The sequence below is a fragment of the Sander vitreus genome, chromosome 1, assembly GCF_031162955.1.
Source record: "Sander vitreus isolate 19-12246 chromosome 1, sanVit1, whole genome shotgun sequence".
NCBI classification, from domain to species: Eukaryota; Metazoa; Chordata; class Actinopteri; order Perciformes; family Percidae; genus Sander; species Sander vitreus.
Genome location: NC_135855.1, coordinates 28848492 through 28871984, shown reverse-complemented (window position 1 = coordinate 28871984; position 23493 = coordinate 28848492). Strand labels below are relative to the sequence as shown.

The following is a 23493-nucleotide window of genomic DNA, read 5'->3' as shown; positions in this document are numbered from 1 at the left end:
TTAGATGAGAAGATCTCTATCTATCATTTAACTCTCAGCAAGAACGCTCAAACTGACAAACTATTTCTAAGTGAGGAAACTGTCACTGTTATTTAATACATATTAACACCTAATATCAAGTAATAAGAAGTGTAATGTAAGTACAGTATTTAGCCTACAGTATCTATGTGTTTTTGTCAGGTCACTCAGTAGTGGAGGTGTAGAGCTGTAACAATTCAAAATTTTGCTGTACAATTAATTGTCTCAAAAAAATGACTTTCAGTCAAATTTAAAAATATCTATTTATTACTTTTTTAAACCAATTAAAGTTTTGAATGAATTCCAGGATACATCTTTTGGTTATATCACTGTTATGTAACCCAGATAATGTAATTACACAAGTATACAGCCTATGAAGTAAACAACACCAGTCCTCTTTATTATCATAAAGCATTTTTTCTAACTGTATCCCCCTTGTCATTTTTTTATGCTATGAACATGTATAGGCTCAAGTGCCAACAACTAACAATTTAAATAATAATAAAAATATATAATCTGACCACTTATATAACTACAATTTGGCATATCTACACAAAATCAACAATGACCAGTCATACGCCTTAAGAACTTAGCTAATGTTAGCTAATGTTAGCAATTAATTGCGGTTAAACAAAGAAACTGTGATTATGTACAAAAACAATTGACAATTAGACAATTATGTAACAAATGTTACAGGCCTAGTAGTTGCCTCATTATGCTGACAGATTAGAAATAGACAGAAAGAAGCCTGAGAAGAATCTATTGTCATTGCTAGAGTACTTCTGACACATATGCATGTACATATTTAAATATGCCCTTTTCAGAAATAGAAGAAGGCTGCAGACTGACAGAGATACGGCCACTGTAACAGTGAACATCAAGAGATCATGAAAATGTACGTGTCTGTATAAAGGAAAGAGACGGACACAATGAGTGCAGAGTGCAGCAGAGTATGATGATGAGACAAGATCAATCAATCTATATACCAGTAATTAAATACTTAATGTGACTAAAATGTGCTTAGTCTAAGTCTGTGCAGAAAATGTATAGGTTTAATGCATGTCTCAAACCAAATTTATTTCACAATAACAATAAAGTTACTGTAAAGTTAGGAAAATTGCTGCTGCACAAACAAACAAAACCAGTTCAGTTCCACTATTACAGTAACCAACCTATAGGAAGATTATGTAAGGTGCTATTCCCTGACCTCAGAGTCGAGTTTGGACACAGAGTTCTTACTTTAGAGAGTCTCCCCTGACTGGGTCACACAGTGTTTTTTAGTTGTTGCTAAATGATTCTGAGAACCAGCCACTGCCAACAAACATCCAACTGAGTTCACATCTAACTTCTACCACGTCTCTTTGTTAAACTTCTTTCGAGGAATGTGAGAGAATGGGTTTTGTGTGTGTGTGTGTGTGTGTGTGTGTGTGTGTGTGTGTGTTTGTGTGTGTGTGTGTGTGTGTGTGTGTGTGTGTGCGCACACAAAGTCCCAGTTACAACATGTTATACAGTTCATGATTTTCTGGTTACATTTCTACTGTCACTGGTCACACACACACACACACACACACACACACACACACACACACACACACACACACACACACACACACACACACACACACACACACACACACACAAAATAAGCACCAGGCAGCCGGAGAGGGAACAAAGAAACACGTGTTGAGTTTTCTAAGAACTGAGCCATTCATCAGGGAGCAACAAGAAGCCAACTAGAGGCGGAGAGGGAGGGGAGAGACAGACAGAGAGAATATGGAGTAGGCAAAACAGAGAATTTGCAGAATGTTAATGTTTGTGCGGATGCTTGATTGAGAGAAAAAAAGTTAGAGGTGTGACAATAGAGAATAACTGGTTTATTTACTCCATTGTGCAACGCAACCAATGGATTTATAAATGGATTATCAAAATCATTTTGTTTTAATTATCTATCTAACTATCTCTAATCTAATTAATCTATCTCTTTATTTTGTCTCCTGCTTCACTATTTTTTTTATTTCTATGCTTCCTAAAAATGTATTACCATTTAAAGAAATAGTTAGACATTTTGAGAAATACGGTAGTTACAGTAAATGAGGAGCTATATATTACTGTATTGTTTGTGTGGTAAATATGAAGCTACAGCCAGCAGCCGTTTAGCTAAGCTTAATTTCCTTAAACCGCACTTAAATGTTTAGTGCATCACATCGGCTGCATGTTTTGGAATTCAACAGGGGTATTGAATTGAAGAGAAGCACATTCGAAGGGCATGCAACTGTAATATGTGCTCTTCAGGAATTTCATTCACTGCAGCTCATGTGTGGAGAGAGAGGAGGGAAGAAGGTGGTTTGCTGGGACAGGGGTAGCCTAATCTCTCCCAGGAACTCTCTCTGGGGTCAAGAATACATTCTTTTCATCACCACAGAGACGGGGGTGTTTTCTAGGGTGTAGGGCTGCATGAGCCAATCAGAAAGGCTGCCTGAGCCATACATAGCAACTGAACTATTGAATCCACCCCCAATGTGGAGTCCTAACCATAGTCCTAACAGGCATGCTTCAGAGTTTGAGAAAAATCTGAAAAATTGGTTGACAGGGCCAGACATGGCTGATTAAAGCTTTCTTATGAATCCCACAAATGATGTTATGATCTAAATAAATAATGCTGGAACAAACATCTTCCTTATGATTTATTAGTCAAAGGGCTGTCTATCATTCAGTGCTATAAATTGACCCTCAAAAGGACATTCCTTCCCAACTCTTGAATGAAGAGAAAAGCACATGCTGTTCGTGTGGCTGGAATAACAATTCCAATCATTTCATATAATGTGGAGTAGTTGTTAGATTCCAAAGGTTATGAGCATCATAAATAAGTCATCATTTTGTCTATACAGTGCATATAGACATTGTTTTATCTTTAGCAATATATACAGGCGGTGGTGAAGTTTCTCGGAAGCTGGCCTAGCATTCAAGGTTGTGAACAATAAAGGTTTCCAAATTGTATGTGTACTGGACATGCGTCATTCAAATTCAAAACAGCATGACACGCATTCTGTGATGCACTACCTGACACAACAAAAGGGCTAAAAGACTAGTCTGACATGTAGTTTGAGGTTTGCAGCCAAATGGAAAAGGGGGAATCTAAAGTAAACGTGACACACAATACTGTCTTTCCACCCAAAAAAACTTTGAGGCTACAGATGACCATATGTCATATTTAAATGAACATAAATAATAATATGTCTCAACAGAGGCCAACGGTAATCAGAGGGACAAAATAATGTCAAGACTTAACTTCAGGTATCTATTATAGGAGGAGGAGGAAGTGTGGAGGTGCTGCCTGAGCCCACAGAGCCACTTACAGGTCTCTGCATGGTGGGACTGTTATGAAATAGTTTGGCTAGCTGTGGTGTAATATGCCTTTATAAGTACGTGGGCTTAAGGTCATGCGGGGAGATATGAGCTGATGACCTGGCACACAAACAAAAGCTCACATGTTTTAACTTTATGAACCTGCATACACTCTGAGAACAGGCTGTAAAGTACAGCAGATGGACACAAACAAAGAAACACTTTCTCTCACAAATACAGACACATAGACACAGACACACACACACACACACACACACACACACACACACACACACACACACACACACACACACACACACACACACACACACACACACACACACACACACACACACACACACACACACACACAGAATGAGCATGCTATTTCATCACAGTGTTTTCAGGACACAGCCTAGTTTTCTAGGAAAGCAACTGAAGACCCTCTGACTGGTCAGTTGGTCCCTCCTCACATCCATCTCTCCCTAATGCCTTTCTCCATCTTCACACAGGCCTCCCGCCTTGCAAAGTCTTAATATTACAAATAATTCTCAGTAATAAGTTGGTGTTGCCATGCACTTCTTGGAACTATTTTCCTCTCCATATAAAGGCAGTTACCATAATTTCCCTAATAAATGCTTCCACTTCATATAGCTGTAATTTAGTTCAGTTCAGCTCAGTATTTTCCACCATACACGTCTAACATGGGCAATCCAAGCCTACTTCCCTGCTGCTGGTTGTTTCCAGCGTAGGTATTTTAGTCGCCGATACAGTAATGGTGCTTGGGGACCTTTTACGAATATAAGTAATAGGATAGTAATGCCTTTAGCAAAATATAAAATGGTCAGATCAATAAAAATGAAAAAGAACCACTTAACTGCCTAGAAATTACCATTGATGCAGTCTTTCTAATAATGTATTCTGAAATTAACACATTTTAAAGGGGCTGTACTCAATATTCAGAACATTAATATAGTGAACAACAATTTGCTATGTAAAGATATAGTGGAGTAATCTGGCGTCCTGAGCAGAGAAAGTCACACTCTCTCACTGTGTGTTGTAATCTGAGTTTCTCTGTGCTTTGTATTGCTAGCTGGTCAACATTTTATTTAGGTTTTGGATTTAAACAATTAACCCGTACAGATTTAAATACACAACTATTATACATAGCCTGCGGTACATATTATTTTGGTTTTGTTACCCAGGACCAGCTGTCGTTGAGGCTGTCATCCTCACTGTGGCTGCTGGAGTCTTGCTCTTCCATGTGGGTCATGGCTCCATATCTTGACAGATGCAGGTGCTCTTTAAAAGAAAATCCTACCCTCCTAATTCTGATTAAATCTCTTCAAGATGGTGCTAAGGCTCTCCTGGGTGGTTCTGGATGAGTTCTTTGACTACTGAATCTGAGAAGTGGATGCTTGTGCGACTTGCAGTGAGTGCTCAAGACTAAATTTATCAACAAGTGTGTTCTGGGAACAGAGTACTTGGAGGAAATCTGAGAGGGTCCAGAGCTGCTGGACTCTACTGCTGCTTCAGTTGACTATCTGACGCCAGTCTCCACGCACACGCACGCACACACACACGCACGCACACACACACACACACACACACACACACACACACACACACACACACACAAAACAGAGGGAGCATCATCAAATACTGTACTGGCACAGGGTACTGACAATATCCATTTTGTGCACTTTAGACTTTTTTCAGCCAGCCAGTTCTGGCTAACTATACTTGGCTGTACGAGTTAGATAATGACGTGATATTCTAGTGAGATTGGTCATAAAAGTCATATAATATTATTTGGAATACTATTAGGAAGTGTGCAGACTAATTTATCAAATCCACCCTTTCCTTTAGGCTGCAAACCTTCAAGTCCAAAGTAGTTGTAAAAGGAGAAAGTAAATCTTTATCTGCATATTGTGAAGTTCAGATAAATTCAGTTAAGGTCTGTTCAATTCTGTTTGAAATATACTAGGGACATACAAACACACACAGGAAAGACATTTAAAATGTCTGTACATTTATACAATTAAAGGCATACAAAACTGTACATTGTTAATGCTTCCAACACACCGTGGATTTGTTTCTTCTACAGTAACAAATACAATCCTCATTCAGTCTATGAAGCATTAAGCATAACACATTTTCTACATCCAAACACAATACTATTTCTTGTACACACACTGAATAAGTACTTTTTTACATTATGCAAATCTGACAAAATATATGCAAAATAGTCCATATGCAAAAACAAACTTCTACAAAAATCGGCCAATTAAACGTTTGTTGCCAAAAATCGGCTACCATTGCACACACATATGCTTGTGTCTACCCTTTTTCAAAGCTTCTCATATTGTGTGGACCTGCAAGGACATGTGCAGAACACTGTGATATTGCAATACAAACTTGAACACAGATAAACACATATGAAGAAATACAAAAGCAGTAACTGCAATTACTGAGTCTAGTGAGTTTCTTGACTTTTTACAAGATGAATCTGTTAACCTTTTTGTCACCATGTTTTTTATTTAGTTAATGTGTATTTTTTATTATAGGGAAACAAATTCTAGTGGATGAAAAAGATTACTATTCTAAGATTACGTAAAGGTGATTTATTGAGTGGTGCATGAACCACACTAAATGTAAACAACACCATTTCATTACCAGAAAAATCTTCCTGAAAAATCCTTAATGTTTTCTGAACAGTCTGTTGCTAATTCACAGGATAACCATGACTCAATAAAGGCCACAAAAAAAAGATGTATTTTGAAAAATGATTTCCTTTTTTTCTTCGGCAATAACACGTTATTGTCCATTCAGAACCTATGTTATGTGCACACTGTCATGCTATGAAAAAGCACTCGGGTACATTTCCTCTCTTTGGCAATTCAAGTGATTTCAATCCCGACTGGGACTCCACTGTTTACATGTGTTTCAGTCATATATGTTTTCCAGTCAGGAAGAAGAGCGGTCGGTCCTCCTTGGCGTTGGCAGTCTGGAATTCATCACTGAGCCTGAACCTCCACTCCTCCTCCAGCTCCAGCCTGCCCACCGTCTGCCTCAAAGAGCTACGGTCTGCGCTGATGACACACAGCGTCGCACCTACAGCGAGGCACACAGAAGGGAGGGGGATAGAGACTTTAGCACATTTAGCCATTCAGAATGTGATCTGAGATTTCATATATAGCTTGCTCTGTACAGTACCGTTATTAAAAAAGACTAATTGCAAATGCGCCATCTGTAACACTTACAGCGGTATATTTTTGACATTGTCTGTATTTGGTCTGCCTTTGTACCTTTGAGGAAGGTGAACTTCTTGAGGAACACAGGAGTCACAAAGGAGTCAGCAAAACAGAGGAGAAGGCCACTGAACAGCAGCCCTGTGGTGCTGATGTTGACAGAGTGAGGTCTAGAACTCACAAAACACACCGTCACCTGCAGGATGCAAGAACAGTGACTTTTATAAGCTGTGTGTTGGAATTTATGGGTATATGAATCTATACTTCTGTTCAGAGGTTAATCATTTACCACAAATAAATAGACTGTGTGTGTGTTTGTGTGTGTATATGTGTATACCTCAGGTCCCAGGTTGAGATAACAGTCCACAGACAGTACAGGGTGTGTGTAGTTCTTGGTGCTGAGTGGAAACAGCTTCTGGCTGGTGTGTTGAAGGTATTTTTCCAGGAGGAGCTGAGCTGGTGTAGCCAGAAAAAGGTGCTTGCTGTCTGGGGCACAGATGTACTGCGAGGGCCCCACTGAGGTGGGAACATCCGTCGTCTGGAGAAAAGTCAAACTTTTGCTTAATAATCTTTGTTGCCATGACGTTTTGAAAAAGGAAAATATCTTTCATCAACTGTTACATGCCTACGAAGATTCATAGTTATATTGACTGCTTGAGTGCTAGTCCAAATTGTATCAGCTACCAAACATACTATAGCCTGTTTTTGAAGCCTGGAGCCTTCTACTACTCACTTGAACAATAATCAGTAATTTAATGTGTTGTTTGTTTTGATTAATGATGGTCAAATACAATGTTGTATTGAATTTGACCATTGAATTGTTTTTGTGCAAAAACATTATAATTTCTTCCTGTGTAGCTGCAAATGTGGCGTTATATGTGTATGTGTAACTATACTACTATACTATATACTACTATACAAGTGAAGTAATAGTTATTAAGTATTCTTCAAATCTGTTGACTCTGCTTCGCTGAGTGATACGTGGTTGTGTTGTCATGTGTCTTCAGCATCTACCTTGGTCTTGATAATAAGCGTTCTGTATCCTCCTATGGCGATTTGCTTCTTCATGACGCTGAAGCTGTTGAACCGGCAGATGAGCAGTCCAGCGCTGTGGAGCCTCAGGGTGAAGTCCACATCGTGACAAGTGAAGCGGTTCTGGTCGTACTGGACATTCTGGCTCCGGTCGACATTGAGGAGAAGGAAGTCATGAAGGTGGCCTCTGGAGAAGGGTTCCCTTTGTTTATTACCTGGATGAAACAAAAACAAATGCAGCTTCTAATTTATTTCAGTCATAAAGCACAAACGTTAGGTTTACTCATTGTGATTTACAGAGTAGCTAAAACCTTTATTCGGACATTGAGGCTCTGTGCGGCTGGTTATCTGAGGCTGCACACTGGCTAATGGGGGTTTGTTTAAAGATCGGAGATATACAGTAGCTTGGAGCCAGACATGCTTTAAAATAATATCTGTAAAATCTTTAGTAAACAAGTAAACACTGAAGAGATGAAGACATAACCTGTATCTACAGTTAAGATTTGAGGCATATACAGCAAGTAGAATCTGCCCTGAATGTTTCAAGGCAACTTAATGAACACACATAGTAGCAGTTTATTATTTCGAAGTATCCGGTGCAGTCCAATACAATACAACAGCCTTGCAATGGTTACTATGTTAGTGAAGCTTATAGCGTTACATTTTGTGCGTGTGATTACACTCTACGTAGTTTGTTCTATTATACTATGTAATTCATATAATTTATATTTTGTCCCTGGGAGGAATATGTATATTTTAAGTTCATTTGTATAGTAATTATAAGGACTGAAATGCTGTCAAAAATGGTTCTTGACTTTTCAAGGTTTCTGACATCGTGACCCCTGACCTGTGAGTCCACGGCTGCTCCACTTCCTGATCCCGCATAGTCCGTAGTGGGCCAGGTCTGGGCAGGCCTCCATGTGTTGTAAGATGTGCTTTAGTGACACAGCGTGCTCCACTGGACCGCTAACGACAGCAGGAAGCAAACAGTAGCTATGTTTAAACCGACTCATAACATGAATAAACATATAATTACTTCTAGTACAAGCAAAAGCTTTTTTGTCCAACACACTTATTCATACAAATAAAGTGCTTGTATGTACTTGCGTGTGTCGAGGTCCACTGCGTTCCACATAACACAGGAGTCATCAGCCAGGATGATGAAAGGCCAGACGTCACCTGTTGGCCCCCCTCCCTCCAAACGTCGACTGCGCTCCAGCTCCAAGTTGTGATACGAAAGCTCTTTAATCAGGAAGTGAGCAGCACCTGCAGAATAACCGGTACCGTTTATGAAGGTGGTGGACTATGACAAAACAGTTGATATTGACTTTTCAGTACTGTATGTGTCAGTGTAACTGCTACGAATACCTGTAATAGAAATCTATGAAATTAAGTAATCCCTACATGTCTACTTGTAGTAGCAGTAACATACCTATTCCGGCGCCGTTAAAGACAGTGGGCAGTACCAGCATAATGTGGTTGGGCCAGTACTTCTTATACACAGCCATCTCGTACTCTTTGACCACCAGGATATGCAGATGTGAGGCTCCATCCATAGCATGGTACAGGTTAAACAGACCATGCTCATGTCGACCGGTGGTTGGGGTGAAGATTGGACTCTTGATGCAGTCTGGGCTCTGGGGAACAGGAAGATAACATTTAAAATGACATTATATTGACGATGATGTAATGTGTTCAGATGTTTTCTGGCTGGTGTGCTGGTCAGAGGTTGTGATCAGAGTGCTTCACTAAATTTACAAAATACCGGCTCAAACAGAAATCTGCTGTGCACATATCTTCATGAAAATAAATAGGGACCACTGGGCTACAGTAATCCATTTTACCACAAGGACAATTTTAGCTATAGTCTAGCCTGTAACACCACCTAGTGGAGCCCAAGGATGTTGCACTGTTCTCAACACTGCAAATCACCATTTACAGTTTTTTCCAACTGCTTACACACGTTTTCAAAACTATGTCTCCTTTTTTCAAAACTCTACACACAATTCCCAAAACTGCACACACAAAATGCAAAATGCCTCACATCTCCTTCAAAATGAAACACTGCATTCAAAATACCATAAACATCTCAAAATGAAACATTTGCATCAAATGGTAAACACTTTTTTCATAATAGTAAATATTTGGATATACCATGTACACACTGTTGTTCTAAATCTAAAGCTCTTTTGTCTTTCATAGGCTTATATCTACATTCACAATGTTCTATAGAGAACGTAATCTGCTGAGAGTGGTTGAAAAGTGCACTGTAAACAACAATGTAATCTTACAGTAAAACAGAAAATATTTATTGGACAAAACATCACGTTTGTAAGAGTAGCACAGTGTTGTATACAGTAGCATGAAACAAGAAAACAAAACTACAAACATATGTAAACCAAAGGTATCATTTGTGTGTGTTGTGTGTGTTTGTGCGTACTTGTGTGTCATGGTGGGGGGGGGGGGGGAGGGATTATATGCACAAACAAAGTCTGATTGATTTGTAATGCTGAAATAGTCATTAGATAGTTGCATGCAGTTTGGACGCCATTGTAGAGCTACTCAAGATGGGCTTTTCTCATGGACAACCCGTGGTTGATCACATGATCTCATCAGAGATGGCTCTCCTTTATCTTCTTCCCTCCTCCTCCTCCACCTAGTTGTCATCCCCTGTCTGTCCCTCCTCCTCTTCTTGCTCTCTGTCTATTGTTGGCATCCGTTGTTCAAAACAGGTAATGTGACCTTTGACCTCTGTATAGGCCTATACTAAAGCAGTGATTGGTTAGTGTTCAGTTATGACATAATGTGTTTGCACATGTGAGGAGTGTGTGTGGGCCCTGGTAAATAAGTGTAGCATTTTGATTGGTTGTGTTTAGAAAAGGAAAGCAAGTCACTTCCTGTTAGATTTTTGTGTCTTAGGTAGAGAATTGTGTGTAGTGTTTTGAAAAAAAAAAATCGTGTGACATGAAAATATTCTGTGTGTAAGCAGTTGAAACAAACTGTAAATGCAATGGTAATGTGCTGTGGTACAAACTGTATGTACCTAGAAGGGATTACAGACTCTACACACAAGCCAATCAGACATAGCACTTAGAGATTAACAACTCACATCTATGATAAAATAAAACACGGCAATCAAAACTTAACACTCCTTTCTAAAAATGAAATTCTTGCAACAAAACCATACACACAAGCACCATTTGAATTCCCCTTTCATATCACCAGCAACACACGGATGGGCTTTATAGAAAACACTGCAGTCTTTGTGTTTCTATTGTTATTGTCATTTTCTCAGACTCAGTCTTCTGTAAAACTCAAAAGTAGAATTGCTGCAGTAATCAAACAAGAGTTTTTACAAAAAAAATTCTTACAGAAATAAAGAAAAATAGAATCACAAATCATCAAATTTAGCAACAAAAGTAAAAAAAAACTATTACTGGATACTGTAAATTGCTATTGGGAAAAAAAAACATATCCTTGTTTTGTGTGTGTGTGTGTGTGTGTGTGTGTGTGTGTGTGTGTGTGTGTGTGGTGGGGATCTGGCTACAAGACCTCGTCAACATCACAGGCGATGTCTCTTCCACGTCCGACTCCTCTCTCTCTCTCTTTGTCCTCCTCTTACTCGGACTCTCATTGCCTCCATGCTTTCAAAGTTCTCAGAATGGTTTACCTGAGGCCTACTTGTAGTGCTAAGGTTCAGACCGGTTGGTGTTCTGTTTTCTGTGCAAGTGTTTTCAGGTCTGTATGTAAGTGCCTACAATTGCCAGATGAGTTATGCATTTTGAACAGAGTGTTTTCCCAACGACAACAGGAGATTTTGTTTTTGAACAAAGTGTCTAATGTAAGAAAACGTGTGTAGTGTTTCGCAATAAGTGTGTTAAAGAACTGCAAACAAAGTGCAAATTTGACAATGTGTTAAAGCTATGGTTACACTGTGTTTAAGGAATGCTACAAGAAGTTTAGGTTTTGAGGCTTTGGTCTAAGCATTCGTTTTTAGTGTGTAAGCAATGGGCAAAAACTGTAACTGAAACACAGCCTCTGATATCGTTTCTACACAGAAAATGCATATTTCATATCAGTGTTCCTTTGCTAAGAAGGCTTAATAGGGATGCACATCACCTTTTATCTAGTTGTAGTTTTTGTATTATCATGTTCTCTATATTACAGTTTTTTCGAATTGCTAACACACTAAAATGACACGCATAGCACAATTATTTAAACTGACACACAGAGAGCAAAACCTCTTCTCAAGTCTCCAAAAGTCTAAACACATTTTCTCCTTTACACACATTTTGCAATTCGAAACGGCACTTTTTAAATGCACTGAACACGGTTCTCTGCATAAGACACAACAATCTGACAGCAAGTCACATGGTTTGCCATTTCAAAACACTGTCATTCAAAATGACACTACATGAGCTAATTGGCCAACATATGTGCCACCTGGCCAAACACCTCAATGGTTAACTGTTACCACTTCAATCAGGAAGTAAGCACTATGAAAAGACCACAGGTGAGAACCTTTTTTTTTCTATATATTTTTTCTGCAATTTTCTTTTTCAGTTTAATGTTTGTTGTGAGCATATTTCTGTTCAGTCCTATGTCAATATATCTGCTGTGCATATGTTGCACTGATTTGTTTGGTTAAAAATAAAAACATAAATGTTTCAACAGCATGTGTGTGTATCTGCAAATATTTAGATAGATAGATAGATAGATAGATAGATAGATAGATAGATAGATAGATAGAGAGATACACAGATAGATAGATAGATAGATAGAGAGATACACAGATAGATAGATAGATAGATAGATAGATAGATAGATAGATAGATAGATAGATAGATAGATAGATAAATAGATACTTTATTCATCCCAAAGGAAATTTTAGGATCCAGTAGCTTAGACAACCTTAACACAACAAACACATATACACACACATATATATACATAAGAATAAAAATAAAAATAAAAATCACGCACAGAAATGCAATGACCATGATAAGGTCTGTGCATGTGAACAATCTGACCGATTTTCTACAATTTGAACTATTTTAGTATTATGGCAAAGCATACTAAAGATGAGAGTGTTTTTCATTATGCCCAACAGTGTGTAGTTGGTTAGACAACAATCTGGTAATATGAATGAAGTGTGTGCCATTTGGGGCAAAAGTTTGATTCTGATAATATGTAGTTTTGGTTGCAGTGCTTCATTTTGCAGGATATATGAGGTATTTTGCAGTTTGGGTGTGTGGTTTTGTGAATTGTGTTGAGTATTTTGATGACACCACACTAGTTTGCAAAATTGTGTTTTAGCAATTGGAAAAAAACTGATATCCTCACTTATAGTTGGGATCTTTAGCCAAAGGTGCCAGATGACTCCATCAGAAGTGTTTGTTGGGGAGTCGATGAGCTTCCACGCCTTTTTGATGTTGTAATTGGGTGGGGGTGGTGGGCTCTTTCCAAAATATTCACACCCACGTCACGCAGTAATTGGCCAATTGTGTGGAGCTAAAGAAGTAAGATGAGTTTGAAGTTCTCTCTCTGGTTCTCCTTTTTCATTTGTTACGCAACACCATCATGACTGACTTCCAGGAGACACCATCTGAAAATGTGCTCCGTTACCTCGCCTCTCTCTATAACAACCAGCTTTTCAAGCCACCTTTGAGTGTGGCCGTTTGGAAAAGCTATTTAGCTATTTAAGCTAATTAGCTATCTTTTCTTTTTACTCTGTACATCAGCATCTGGCAAAAGGAAAGGCTAGTATTTGTTGTTAAGGTTTCACTAAGGAAGGACTCACCCAATCAGAGGTAAGAGGCAGCCGCATGCTCTCCAGCTGGCCTCCTGATTGGCTGAAGCTGAAGTAATGCTCTTTAGACTTTGGGATGATGAAGTAAAGCTGAATCTCTTCCCCAAGCAGTAGATGGGTGAATGTGAAGGCGTGCAGTGTTGACTCATACATCTGAATATAAGATTAAGAGGACATACATTATCAGATTATATCAGCTACATTTAATTTAATAAAGTATACATAATTATTATTATTACTTAACATTTCAAAAGCAGTGTGTGATTTTCAGTTATCAGACTGTGTGTTTGTTGGGTTGTGCTGACCTGGTATCTGGGGTTGAAGCCCAAGTACTGATGACACTGTTCACAGTGGTGGTATGTGTTGTACGCCGCATATTTGGACAGCTTGATCCGAGATGTCCGCCTACGTAAGTACACATCCTCCTGGCGCACATGGTTTCCTTGGAAAGACAACAGGAGCAAAGAAAGATTAGAACAACAGCACAATATACAGTTAACTTCTGAGGATTTGAACATTAAGAGAAGATGAATGCTCTGTGAATATAGTTTTGGTTGTGCAAAGAAGATATTGACTTGTGTGTGTTTTCGGACTGTGCCTACCCTCAGCACTGGGTTTGTATCCAGCGTTATAGACGGAGCTGATGTCATCATATTTGGGGTCATGGATGGTATAGTCAAAGGGCATCGTCCTCACAATGTCTGGGTTGGGCCAGGAAGCATTGGGTGGGTGGTAGAGAACGCCCTCTGCCTGTGCACCTAAATAAACACATTTACAAGCGTTACACAGGAGTTCACAGCATGGTGTATAATGAAGATTTGAATCAGTTCTTGACATATTCTGACAAAATCCTAGATTTTCATCATATAATCTTAGCAGCAATAACAGCAAAACATAAAAAAATGTTGGGGAAACAGTAGAAAATATAGAAATATTAAAATTGTTTAGAAAGCCTAGTCTCCATATTTAACGTAATGTAGTTACGAAATTGTGGCAACTGTTGCAAATAAACTGACTGTAGTTGATGTCTTCTTCATCGTAGATATCCACCTCCATCAGCCTGATCAGCATCCGAGACAGAATACCCAGGAAGTGCAGGTACGCTCCCGTCTTACCCACCTGACCATGGACAGAACAAAAGGAAATTAATATAAATATACAGCATGATCTTGAGTTTGAATAAAAGAAAGAAAGTATGGCAGAAAGTACCTGTGGGGGTCCACTGAGCAGCAGCCTGCGAGGGTGAAAGTTGTCACTTCGTCCTTCAGTGCGATTTCTGCTGTCCATGTGGTAGGAGCGGGGGACTGTCCACTGGCGGTAGTACAGTGACTGCTCTGTACACGTCATCATCTTACTCAGCAAGGGCCTACACACAAACAATATAGTTCTTAATTAAAATCCTCCAAGTAAGACTTTCAGTGTCTGATCTGTTCAGGACACTTTGAGTAAACAGTCTGGATGCACATAACTGTCTTTTGTTCACATTTGTGTCATATGTTTAAACTACACATGTCCATTCTGGTTATAATGGAATAAGACAGGATTAACTAATTCAGCTAAGTCACCTCAAGCCTACTGTTCAGACTTTGATTCATATTGATATGATACCTATTGAACCCTTACACCCTGTGTATGACATACTTTTAATTATCATTTTTTTCCTTCTTTTTTATTCCCTATGATTCGTTATCTTTGCACCTATATTGTATGGTATTGAATTTTGTGAAGCACCTTGTAATTGTTTTTGAAAGGCACTATAGAAATAAAGTTTAATATTATTATTATAGCTTTTCTTTTCTTTTCTAACATGAATACACACTGAGCCACTGAACCAATCCACTACGATTTTGGAACAGCTAAATTAACCCTTTGGTGGTCCGCCTGCACTAAAGCAAATTTGTAAGACTATTTTTAAAGATAAAAGTCTATTTAATTTGATATGTTCAAATAAATAATGGTAACTTTGTGTTGTACTAGCAGTCCATGAAAGTTGTAAATAGTGTTTGTGTCCCATGGGCTGAATAGTGGCTGATAAATGGTTAGTCAGCTTTTAGGCAAGGCAGCTTTATTTGTATAGCACATTTCAGCAACAGGGCAATTCAAAGTGCTTTACATAAAACATTAAAGAGCAGTTAGAAAACGATTAAAAAAACCAAAGCAAATTAAAACTTCACAGGTAAAAATGATTAAAAAAACCCCAAAAAAAACCCATTTCTCCGACCACAGGTCCTTTTGGTTCTGGTTACTTGGTGTTTTCGTTACCCATTACAAGATTGCAGTAGTTCTACTTTTCACTACGATGTAGCCGTCGCTACAAAGCTTAGTTTAATCTCGGTAAACCTTGCTAAATCTGGGACAGTTCACAGTCTGTCTCTTGATAAGTTCACAGAAATATCTGACAAGTTCACAGACGTTGTCTTTCTTATTGACCTAGTTCACAGACTAAATCTGACCAGTTCACAGACGAGGTCCTTGTATAGATAATCTATTGTCACACCCGTGTTTTTTGAGTTCTAATCTATGTCACACCCGCGTTGGAGAAATTCTCAGAAATATGTCCGTTATCTGTTCAAAAATACCACTAGATAAACGACAAGAATAAAATTGACAGTGCAGTATAAGAAATTAAAGAACTGAGAGATCAAATACGTGAATACAAGTTACAGTGCAGTATAAGAAATTAAACATTAAAGAGCAGTTATAGAATGTCATACAGTGTCATCAATGCAACTTCAGTAAAACAAATGAACACTTATTTAAAGAAAGGCAACATCAAAAAGATAGGTCTTTAGCTTTGATTTAAAAGAACTGAGAGTTGCTGCGGACCTGCAGTTTTCTGGGAGTTTGTTCCAGATATGTGGAGCGTAAAAACTGAATGATGCTTCCCCCTGTTTAGTTCTGACTCTGGGGACAACAAGTAGACCTGTCCCAGACGACCTGAGAGGTCTGGGTGGGTCATAGTGTAGCAGCAGATCAGAAATGCATTTTGGCCCTAAACCGTTTAGTGATTTATAAACCAGCAAAAGTATTTTGAAATCAATTCTTTGAGGCACTGGAAGCCAGTGTAGAGACTTCAGAACTGGAGTGATGTGATCCACTTTCTTGGTCTTAGTGAGGACTCGAGCAGCAGCGTTCTAAATCAGCTGCAGCTGTCTGATTGATTTTTTAGGGAGACCTGTAAAGACACCGTTACAGTAGTCAAGTCTACTGAAGATAAAAGCATGGACAAGTTTTTCCAAGTCCTGCTGAGACATACGTCCTTTAACCCTTGATATATTTTTAAGGTGGTAATAGGCTGACTTTGTAATTGTCTTAATGTGGCTGTTAAAATTCAGGTCTGAGTCCATGACTACACCTGGCTTTGATTTCTGGCTTTGTCTGTTGTTTTTAACATTGTCGTTTGAAGCTGAGTGCTGACTTTTAATTGTTCCACTTTTGCTCCAAAAACAACCACCTCAGTTTTTTCGTCATTTAATTTAAGAAAATTCTGGCACATCCAGTCGTTAATTTGTTCAATGCACTTAGTCAGTTGTTGTATTGGACTATAGTCCCCTGGCGATAAGGTTATATATATATATATATATATATTGATATTTTATATCAATCAATCCATTTTTATTTGTCACATGAAATCATACGAGGTACAATTCCAGTGAAATGTTATCCCATCAGCTCCTTCAACTAGTGCATAATTCATCATAAAGAAGAATGTGGCTGTCAGATCGGCACACAGAAAAAGAGTCACCTGGTTGAATGGCACCGGCACTCCAAAATCCAACCAAGTCGCGGGCGAAAGGACACCACAGCTCCCAACATCCCGCTGGAAACCGACGCAGGCACGATAGCTACCCAACTCACCACAGCATATCTCATATGATATGAGATATATATGATAAATACTAGGGGTGTACGATTCAGAAAATCGATTCAGATTTTTAGGCTCACGATTCGATATCGATTTTCGATTCAAAAGCGATTCTCGATTAAAAAAAAGATTCACAGTATGTAAATGTAGTTACCTTTACCATGTATATATATATTTCGTACTAGATTCATGTGGATTTTTTATTTAGTTTATTTAGTATCTTTTATTGTCCATATTATTCATGTGGATTTGTTATTTTAACATCCTGTTATGATGTATGTGTATGTTGTGTGTGATGTCTGTAAACTACTGGGACCTTGAATTTCCACTTGGGGATCAATAAAGTATCTATCTATCTATCTATCTATCTATCTATCTATCTATCTATCTATCTATCTATCTATCTAACATGTGATTGCAGTAGACATACAATAAAAAAAAAAAAAATATATATATATATATATATTTTTTTTTTTTTTAAATTAGGGGTGTGCTTCAAACTCTACTATATATATACTATATATATATATATATATATATTTTTTTTAAATATGAATTGATTTTTGGAATTCTATGAATGGATTTTGAATCGGTAGAGCTTGAATCGCGATTCAAATATGAATCGATTTTTTTGCACACCCCTAATAAATACCTCATATCTCATCAGTCATATCTTATACTATTTGTAGTGGTGTGAAAAGAAATGTGTCGGTTTTACCTGAAGCTGCTTGCCCATGCGACTGACTTGTGTGGCAAGAATGAAGTACATCGTGGAAGACCGCTGCTGTCACTGGCTGTGATAATATCGTAGAGGGCACGAGAGAGGAGCACAGAAGGCGGGCGACTCACTCCCCGCGCCCAGGAGCAGCTCAGATGAGGAGAGGAGGCTTGCGGCGACAATGAGCCAGAGGAGGTGGATTTAGAGTGTTGGCGACGAGACTGGGTGTTGGGAAGCGGTTGAGGTTTAGGGTGGGGTATTTGCATCTGGGAGAGGGACTGGTGCTGGTGAAGCGTTTGAGTGTAAGGTTGGGAATTTGGTTGAGATAATGGATGGTTTTGACTCTGAATTTGGAGTTGTGGCTGCGGCTGGGAGATTGATTGGGCTTGGGAATAACTCTGCACTTGAGGTTGGTGTGATGTAGGTTGAGGATACGGAAAAGACTGAGATGGGGGCTGGGGTTGAAGTTGAGTCTGTGATTGTGAGGGAGGTTGTACGGTGTCCATGGTCCCTTTCTGGACATTTGGAGAGGTGGTGCTTCGGGCAGGGAAGGGATCTAAAGCTCCTCTGTCTGGGCATGACTGGAGCTGCTGGCTGCATGTCTTAGGGGAGTACCCTGGAAATGTAAGAAAGAAAAAGAGAGTAAGTATAGTAGTTAAGATAGCCCTTAAAACAGCGAGTGAACATTTTACACATTTTAAAGAACTGTTCATATCTCACCGTTCTCCTGTCCCTCCTCCTCCTCATTGTCAGTACTGCTAAGTTTCTCTGCGTCACTCTCCAGCAGGTCACTTCCTGGTCCGGGGTTGTGTGGGGGTCGTGACTCTGCTCTCACTAGATAAGCAGCTAGTCCTAACTCTTGTTCGAGTGTGGTTCGCTGAAGGTAGGAGCAGCTTATCACTCTAAGATCACAATACTTCAATGACCTGTGAGCAGAATGAATTCACTGTTTAAACCCCAGATTATATTTACTACAACTTCTGTGGCTTTCCTGCAAGATACTATGGTATAACACTTTTTCATTAAGATTATTCTGACGTTGCTCCACATTAGATCTATTTTCACTCATATAACACTTGGCACTGGAACTGCAGTACATTGAGGGTTGGTAACAAAGGGTCAATGTTTTAGGTCAGAAGTCAGAGAGTTATGATCAGAACTCTGTGTGTACCTGGGCAGTGATTCTCCCAGTGGCTCAGCTCCTGACAGGATCAGGATGCAGGGAAGCGACTCCAGTTCCAGGTAGGTCTGAGGAACCCAGTCAGCATCCTGGATCTTCAGCCATGTCTGCAGAACACACACACAAACACAGTAAGTACAGAAAAAATACAATTTTCACAGTCAGTGTATTTTTACTTCTCTAGTTGTAAGATCATCTGTCCATAGAATTATTTTGCCTGTATTTCATAATATTGTGACCTACTACCTCACCTTGATCTGATCAGTGAAGCTCTGTCCAATATTAAGAGCTTGGTTTGGATTCCCCACTATGATTTCAAAACTCTCCTCCAGACCCAGCTGCCTCCTAACTCTGGACAGCCGTCGGTGGGCCCATGCTGCCAGAGCCAAAGATGGGATCCGCAGCAGGACCATGTGGCCATGGTGGGCGGGGCATTGCTGGGCAGCAGTGAGCAGTGACTGAACAATCTCTAGGGTCTCCACAGAGGTGTGTTTGTGGAGATTGTGGGAGCTGCTGATTCTGCTGGATGCAGCCATCAGAGCTACGCAGTAGTGTTGGATCAAAACCGTAGTCCGGATCACAGCACTGTGCAGTTTAGGGAATCTGGGAGAGAGAGAGAGAGAGAGAGAGAGAGAGAGATAGACAGAGAGAGACAGAGAGAGAGAGACTGTAAAGGCTTCTTGCTCTATTTTTTGTGTAGGTCTGCAAGTAATTCAACATGCTTATGAAGAGTAGGGTATTTGTGTGGATTAAGCATGTGTGTGTTTGTGCTACCTTTCTTCCAGGGCAGATGCCATACTTTCAAAGGAGGAATCATAACGCAGCAGAGGCAGGTTGCTCCCTGAACGGGTCGACTCTAAAAGCTCTGACACACCAAAGTAGCGCGTCTTCTCATGATACAGGTCCACATCCTACACACACAAACACACAATGTGAATTATTTTCACTACTAGCATTTGTTAAATACAGAATGTGTATCACACACAGCCTCCCATCTTACATTACTGAATGCAGAGGGCCAGTGGATCTCATTGTAGGGGCTGATGCGGGTATACTGTGTCTGCAGAGCGAAGGGGAAGGAGGTGACGTGGAGAATTAGGATGTTTGGAGCATCTCTGACCTCACGGGAGTTTAACAGCTGATCCACCAGAGCCGAATCACTGTTTGAGCTACTGTGGGATGGACTGAATGAGAGAAAGAGACAATGACAGAGACTCAGAGAAAGAGAAAACATACTAGATTGCTTTGTTGATGCACTTCTTGTACCTGGTTGTTGAGTTGATGGAACAATAACAACACAGTAATCATTCTGCACGACTTCTGATCTCTTTCTCATTTTCTCTCTCACACACACCAAACACACCTGTTAATGTCCCAGTGGGCGTGGTCATGGACCAGGATGTAGAGCGTGGAGGAGTTGCTTTGTGCTTCCTGGATGAGGCTATCAATTCGTGCCTGAGCATTCTGATCCATCTTGACCACATAACGCTCAGCCTCCCGTTGAGACAAACACTCCTGGTCTAAACCCCCAAGCTCCTGAAGGACACCTGAGACACGTAGCCAAAGAGAAAGAGGGTCAACATAAAAACATCTTGTCTCTCCTTTATGAAGACAAGAATGAATAAAAACAACTGCTGAGAATAAAAAAAAAAAAAAAAGAGTTGTAACTAACCAGAGCTCCAGAGATGGAGAACGGTCTGCTGAAATGTTACCTCGGACGGCGGGACCAGAATGAGGAAGCTGACCCTGTCAAAGGAGCCTAGATCCAGGTTCTGTGTGCTGGAGTCTGCTATGGCACAAACATGGGACAGTAGCTTCCTGGCCACTGCCAGCTGAATGGGACGAACCTTACGCCACTCTATGGAGTATTCTACACACATACAAAGACAAATCCATATCATCATACTCAATCAAGGATTTGTTTTAAATTGATTGTCCTGGTATTAGCTGTGCACATTTGATGGCAAATGGAGGAAGGGACACCAAATACATGCAGATGTAATCTCGGACTATGCTTCCCTGTTTTACAGTGAATCAAATGGATCCCAGGGAAAAGTTGCATCAGCAATTAGTCAAAAGGCAAATTGCAGAGAACAGTTTGTCATCCCATCACACTACGGTGAGGCAAGGAAATGCATTCCATATATAGTGTCCCCCCCTAAACCTGTCTGTGTCTCACCTGAACAGGTGTCTTTGGGACTTGAAGTTCTCTCTTTAGGGCTGGGCGAGTCTTTTGAACACTGTGTGTGTGCATCCTTTGGACTGTTTGTGTCTTTGGGACTGTGTGTGGTTTTAAGACTCCTCTCTTCAGCGGATTCCTGACTACTGGGTAAGGGAGATGGCTCGTTGCTGTCCACAGTGGCACTAACCAACAGGGAATCCAAATCCCCATCTGAGAAACAGAAAGGAACACCTTATGGTGGTGAATTATGACTAAAACACACATTAATATGCATGCACTGCACACAAAACGATGCATGTAAAAAAGGCAGACGCACCTTGTCCGAGGGAATTGCAGTAGTGGATGAGTTCCTGGGCAACACCAGTGGAGAGCTGGTGGTTGATTTCTTTCAGACCCTCATTGGGGGAGTACATACTCTCTGCCAAGGCTCGACACTGGTGTTTACCTGCAACACACACACACACACACACACACACACACACACACACACACACACACACACACACACACACACACACACACAAACACAATGAGTTAAAATCTGCTTTATTCTTTCCGTTTAATTCTCTGGACAACTTAACATTTACACATTCACATGCGTATGAAAACACAACTCCCACCTGTGACGACCACACAGGACTGTGTTTCCTGTCCCGGTGCAGTGAAAATAATGACCACGTAGTTGGTGTTTTCAAGCTGTCCTTCCATTAACCTGCTGAACGTTTGCTGGAGGCCTTCAGCCAAAGATCCAATCTTCTCCTCTAACACCACCACGCCCTCTCCACAGGACGACGCAGCCAGCTGAGCGAGCCAAGGAAGCTGGCTGGGGGTCAGGGGTTGTTGGCTCTGGGGAGGTAAGGAGAAATGCTGGGGGAGCCCAGGCAGGGTGGATGGGGTCTGGAGACAGAGAGTAGAAAAGGATGAGCAATTTGTTCATTTATTCAGTCTTACTTAGTCTTGTCATGACGATTTGTTTCTGTAATATACGGCATGAAGAGGACAGCATATTTAGCTTGACGTAAAGGGAGACCGAGTAACGCTTTGTGTGGTGTTAAAAGGCACGAATTGGGAATGTGTACAGTCTTACATAAATATGTGTTTCCTGTTTTGAATTTTGAATTTTCAGTTTTCTGACAATAGGACACTTCTCAGATGTCTCACCTCTATGCCATAGTGCCTCCCTTGGGTGGCTGGTGTTTGAGGCTGCTGGTACTGTCTGATCTCGCTGAGGTGAGACTCCCTCCATGACCTCATGAATATCTGCTCCAAGTCCTCTATTAGGGGCACCTGGTCAGGGCCTTGGATAAATAAAGGTGAGAGACAAAAAAAAAGTAAGTGTGGCAAAGAAGAATGAAAGAAAGTCTGACTGAACAGTGATAATAGCCTTTATTCTAGAAGAAGGTTTTAAACTGACCTAGCTGAACAAGGTAGTAGACTGTGAGCAGAATCTGCATCTCAGTTGACAATGGCTGAATTGGTGATGGTCCATAGTGCTGGTAGACTCTGGGGAGTGTCTGGGAGCTCAAGTAACAACTCTGAAGCAGAGAACTGACGAGCACTTCATTGACATTTCCAGTCAGCTGAGGGAGTGGGCCATGACCTGTATTAATGAGAGGTAAACAGATGAACACAGTGAGGAGGCTGAGAATAACTTGTACTTGGGGCTGTGGCTCAGGCGGTGGATTTGGCCATTAACCATAGGTTTGTTCATTCAGCCAATCCCCTTCTTCCCCTTTTCACAAGGGACAATTGTCCATGAGCAATATACAAAATTGCTCCCAATGTACATGGATAGGCCTATGTTAGATTTTATTTTGCTGTTTGTGTTTCTCTAAGTTACTATAAAAAAGTCTTACACTGCAACAAACCCAAATGGAGACCAGTCGTTGTACAGGAGTGGTGGGAAAATGCAGTTCTATCTACTCCCAAGGGAGAGAGGGATGATAGTAGAGATAGAAATATATGATTGGAGGCCCAAGAAGCAGCTAAAGTGGAGAAAAAGACGAGAGCTGACAAGATGGGTGGTTGGTGAGGTGCAGGGCAGATAGGTGATAAATACAAAGTGAAAACGGAAATAAAATAAAAGGATGAAA

The 23493-nt window shown here is 40.2% G+C and overlaps 1 protein-coding gene across 1 annotated transcript in view; it reads right to left on the bottom strand.

The window, feature by feature from the left end:
* Positions 1 to 5378: 5378 nt before the first annotated feature.
* The window catches only part of greb1 (growth regulating estrogen receptor binding 1), a 32387-nt gene continuing 14272 nt past the window's right edge, over positions 5379 to 23493 (bottom strand). The window contains exons 11-35 of the mRNA XM_078251637.1: positions 22815 to 23000; positions 22562 to 22698; positions 22021 to 22297; positions 21717 to 21845; positions 21398 to 21610; positions 20891 to 21088; positions 20582 to 20765; positions 20219 to 20402; positions 19993 to 20129; positions 19470 to 19821; positions 19210 to 19325; positions 18759 to 18964; positions 18039 to 18654; positions 14665 to 14821; positions 14472 to 14574; positions 14058 to 14213; positions 13761 to 13897; positions 13447 to 13608; positions 9079 to 9283; positions 8750 to 8912; positions 8494 to 8612; positions 7629 to 7861; positions 6952 to 7152; positions 6672 to 6810; positions 5379 to 6477 (exon numbers count right to left, since the gene is read on the bottom strand). Coding sequence (XP_078107763.1) covers positions 6314 to 6477; positions 6672 to 6810; positions 6952 to 7152; positions 7629 to 7861; positions 8494 to 8612; positions 8750 to 8912; positions 9079 to 9283; positions 13447 to 13608; positions 13761 to 13897; positions 14058 to 14213; positions 14472 to 14574; positions 14665 to 14821; positions 18039 to 18654; positions 18759 to 18964; positions 19210 to 19325; positions 19470 to 19821; positions 19993 to 20129; positions 20219 to 20402; positions 20582 to 20765; positions 20891 to 21088; positions 21398 to 21610; positions 21717 to 21845; positions 22021 to 22297; positions 22562 to 22698; positions 22815 to 23000 — 4874 coding nt within the window. The 3' untranslated portion in view covers positions 5379 to 6313. The remainder of the gene's footprint in view (positions 6478 to 6671; positions 6811 to 6951; positions 7153 to 7628; positions 7862 to 8493; positions 8613 to 8749; positions 8913 to 9078; positions 9284 to 13446; positions 13609 to 13760; positions 13898 to 14057; positions 14214 to 14471; positions 14575 to 14664; positions 14822 to 18038; positions 18655 to 18758; positions 18965 to 19209; positions 19326 to 19469; positions 19822 to 19992; positions 20130 to 20218; positions 20403 to 20581; positions 20766 to 20890; positions 21089 to 21397; positions 21611 to 21716; positions 21846 to 22020; positions 22298 to 22561; positions 22699 to 22814; positions 23001 to 23493) is intronic.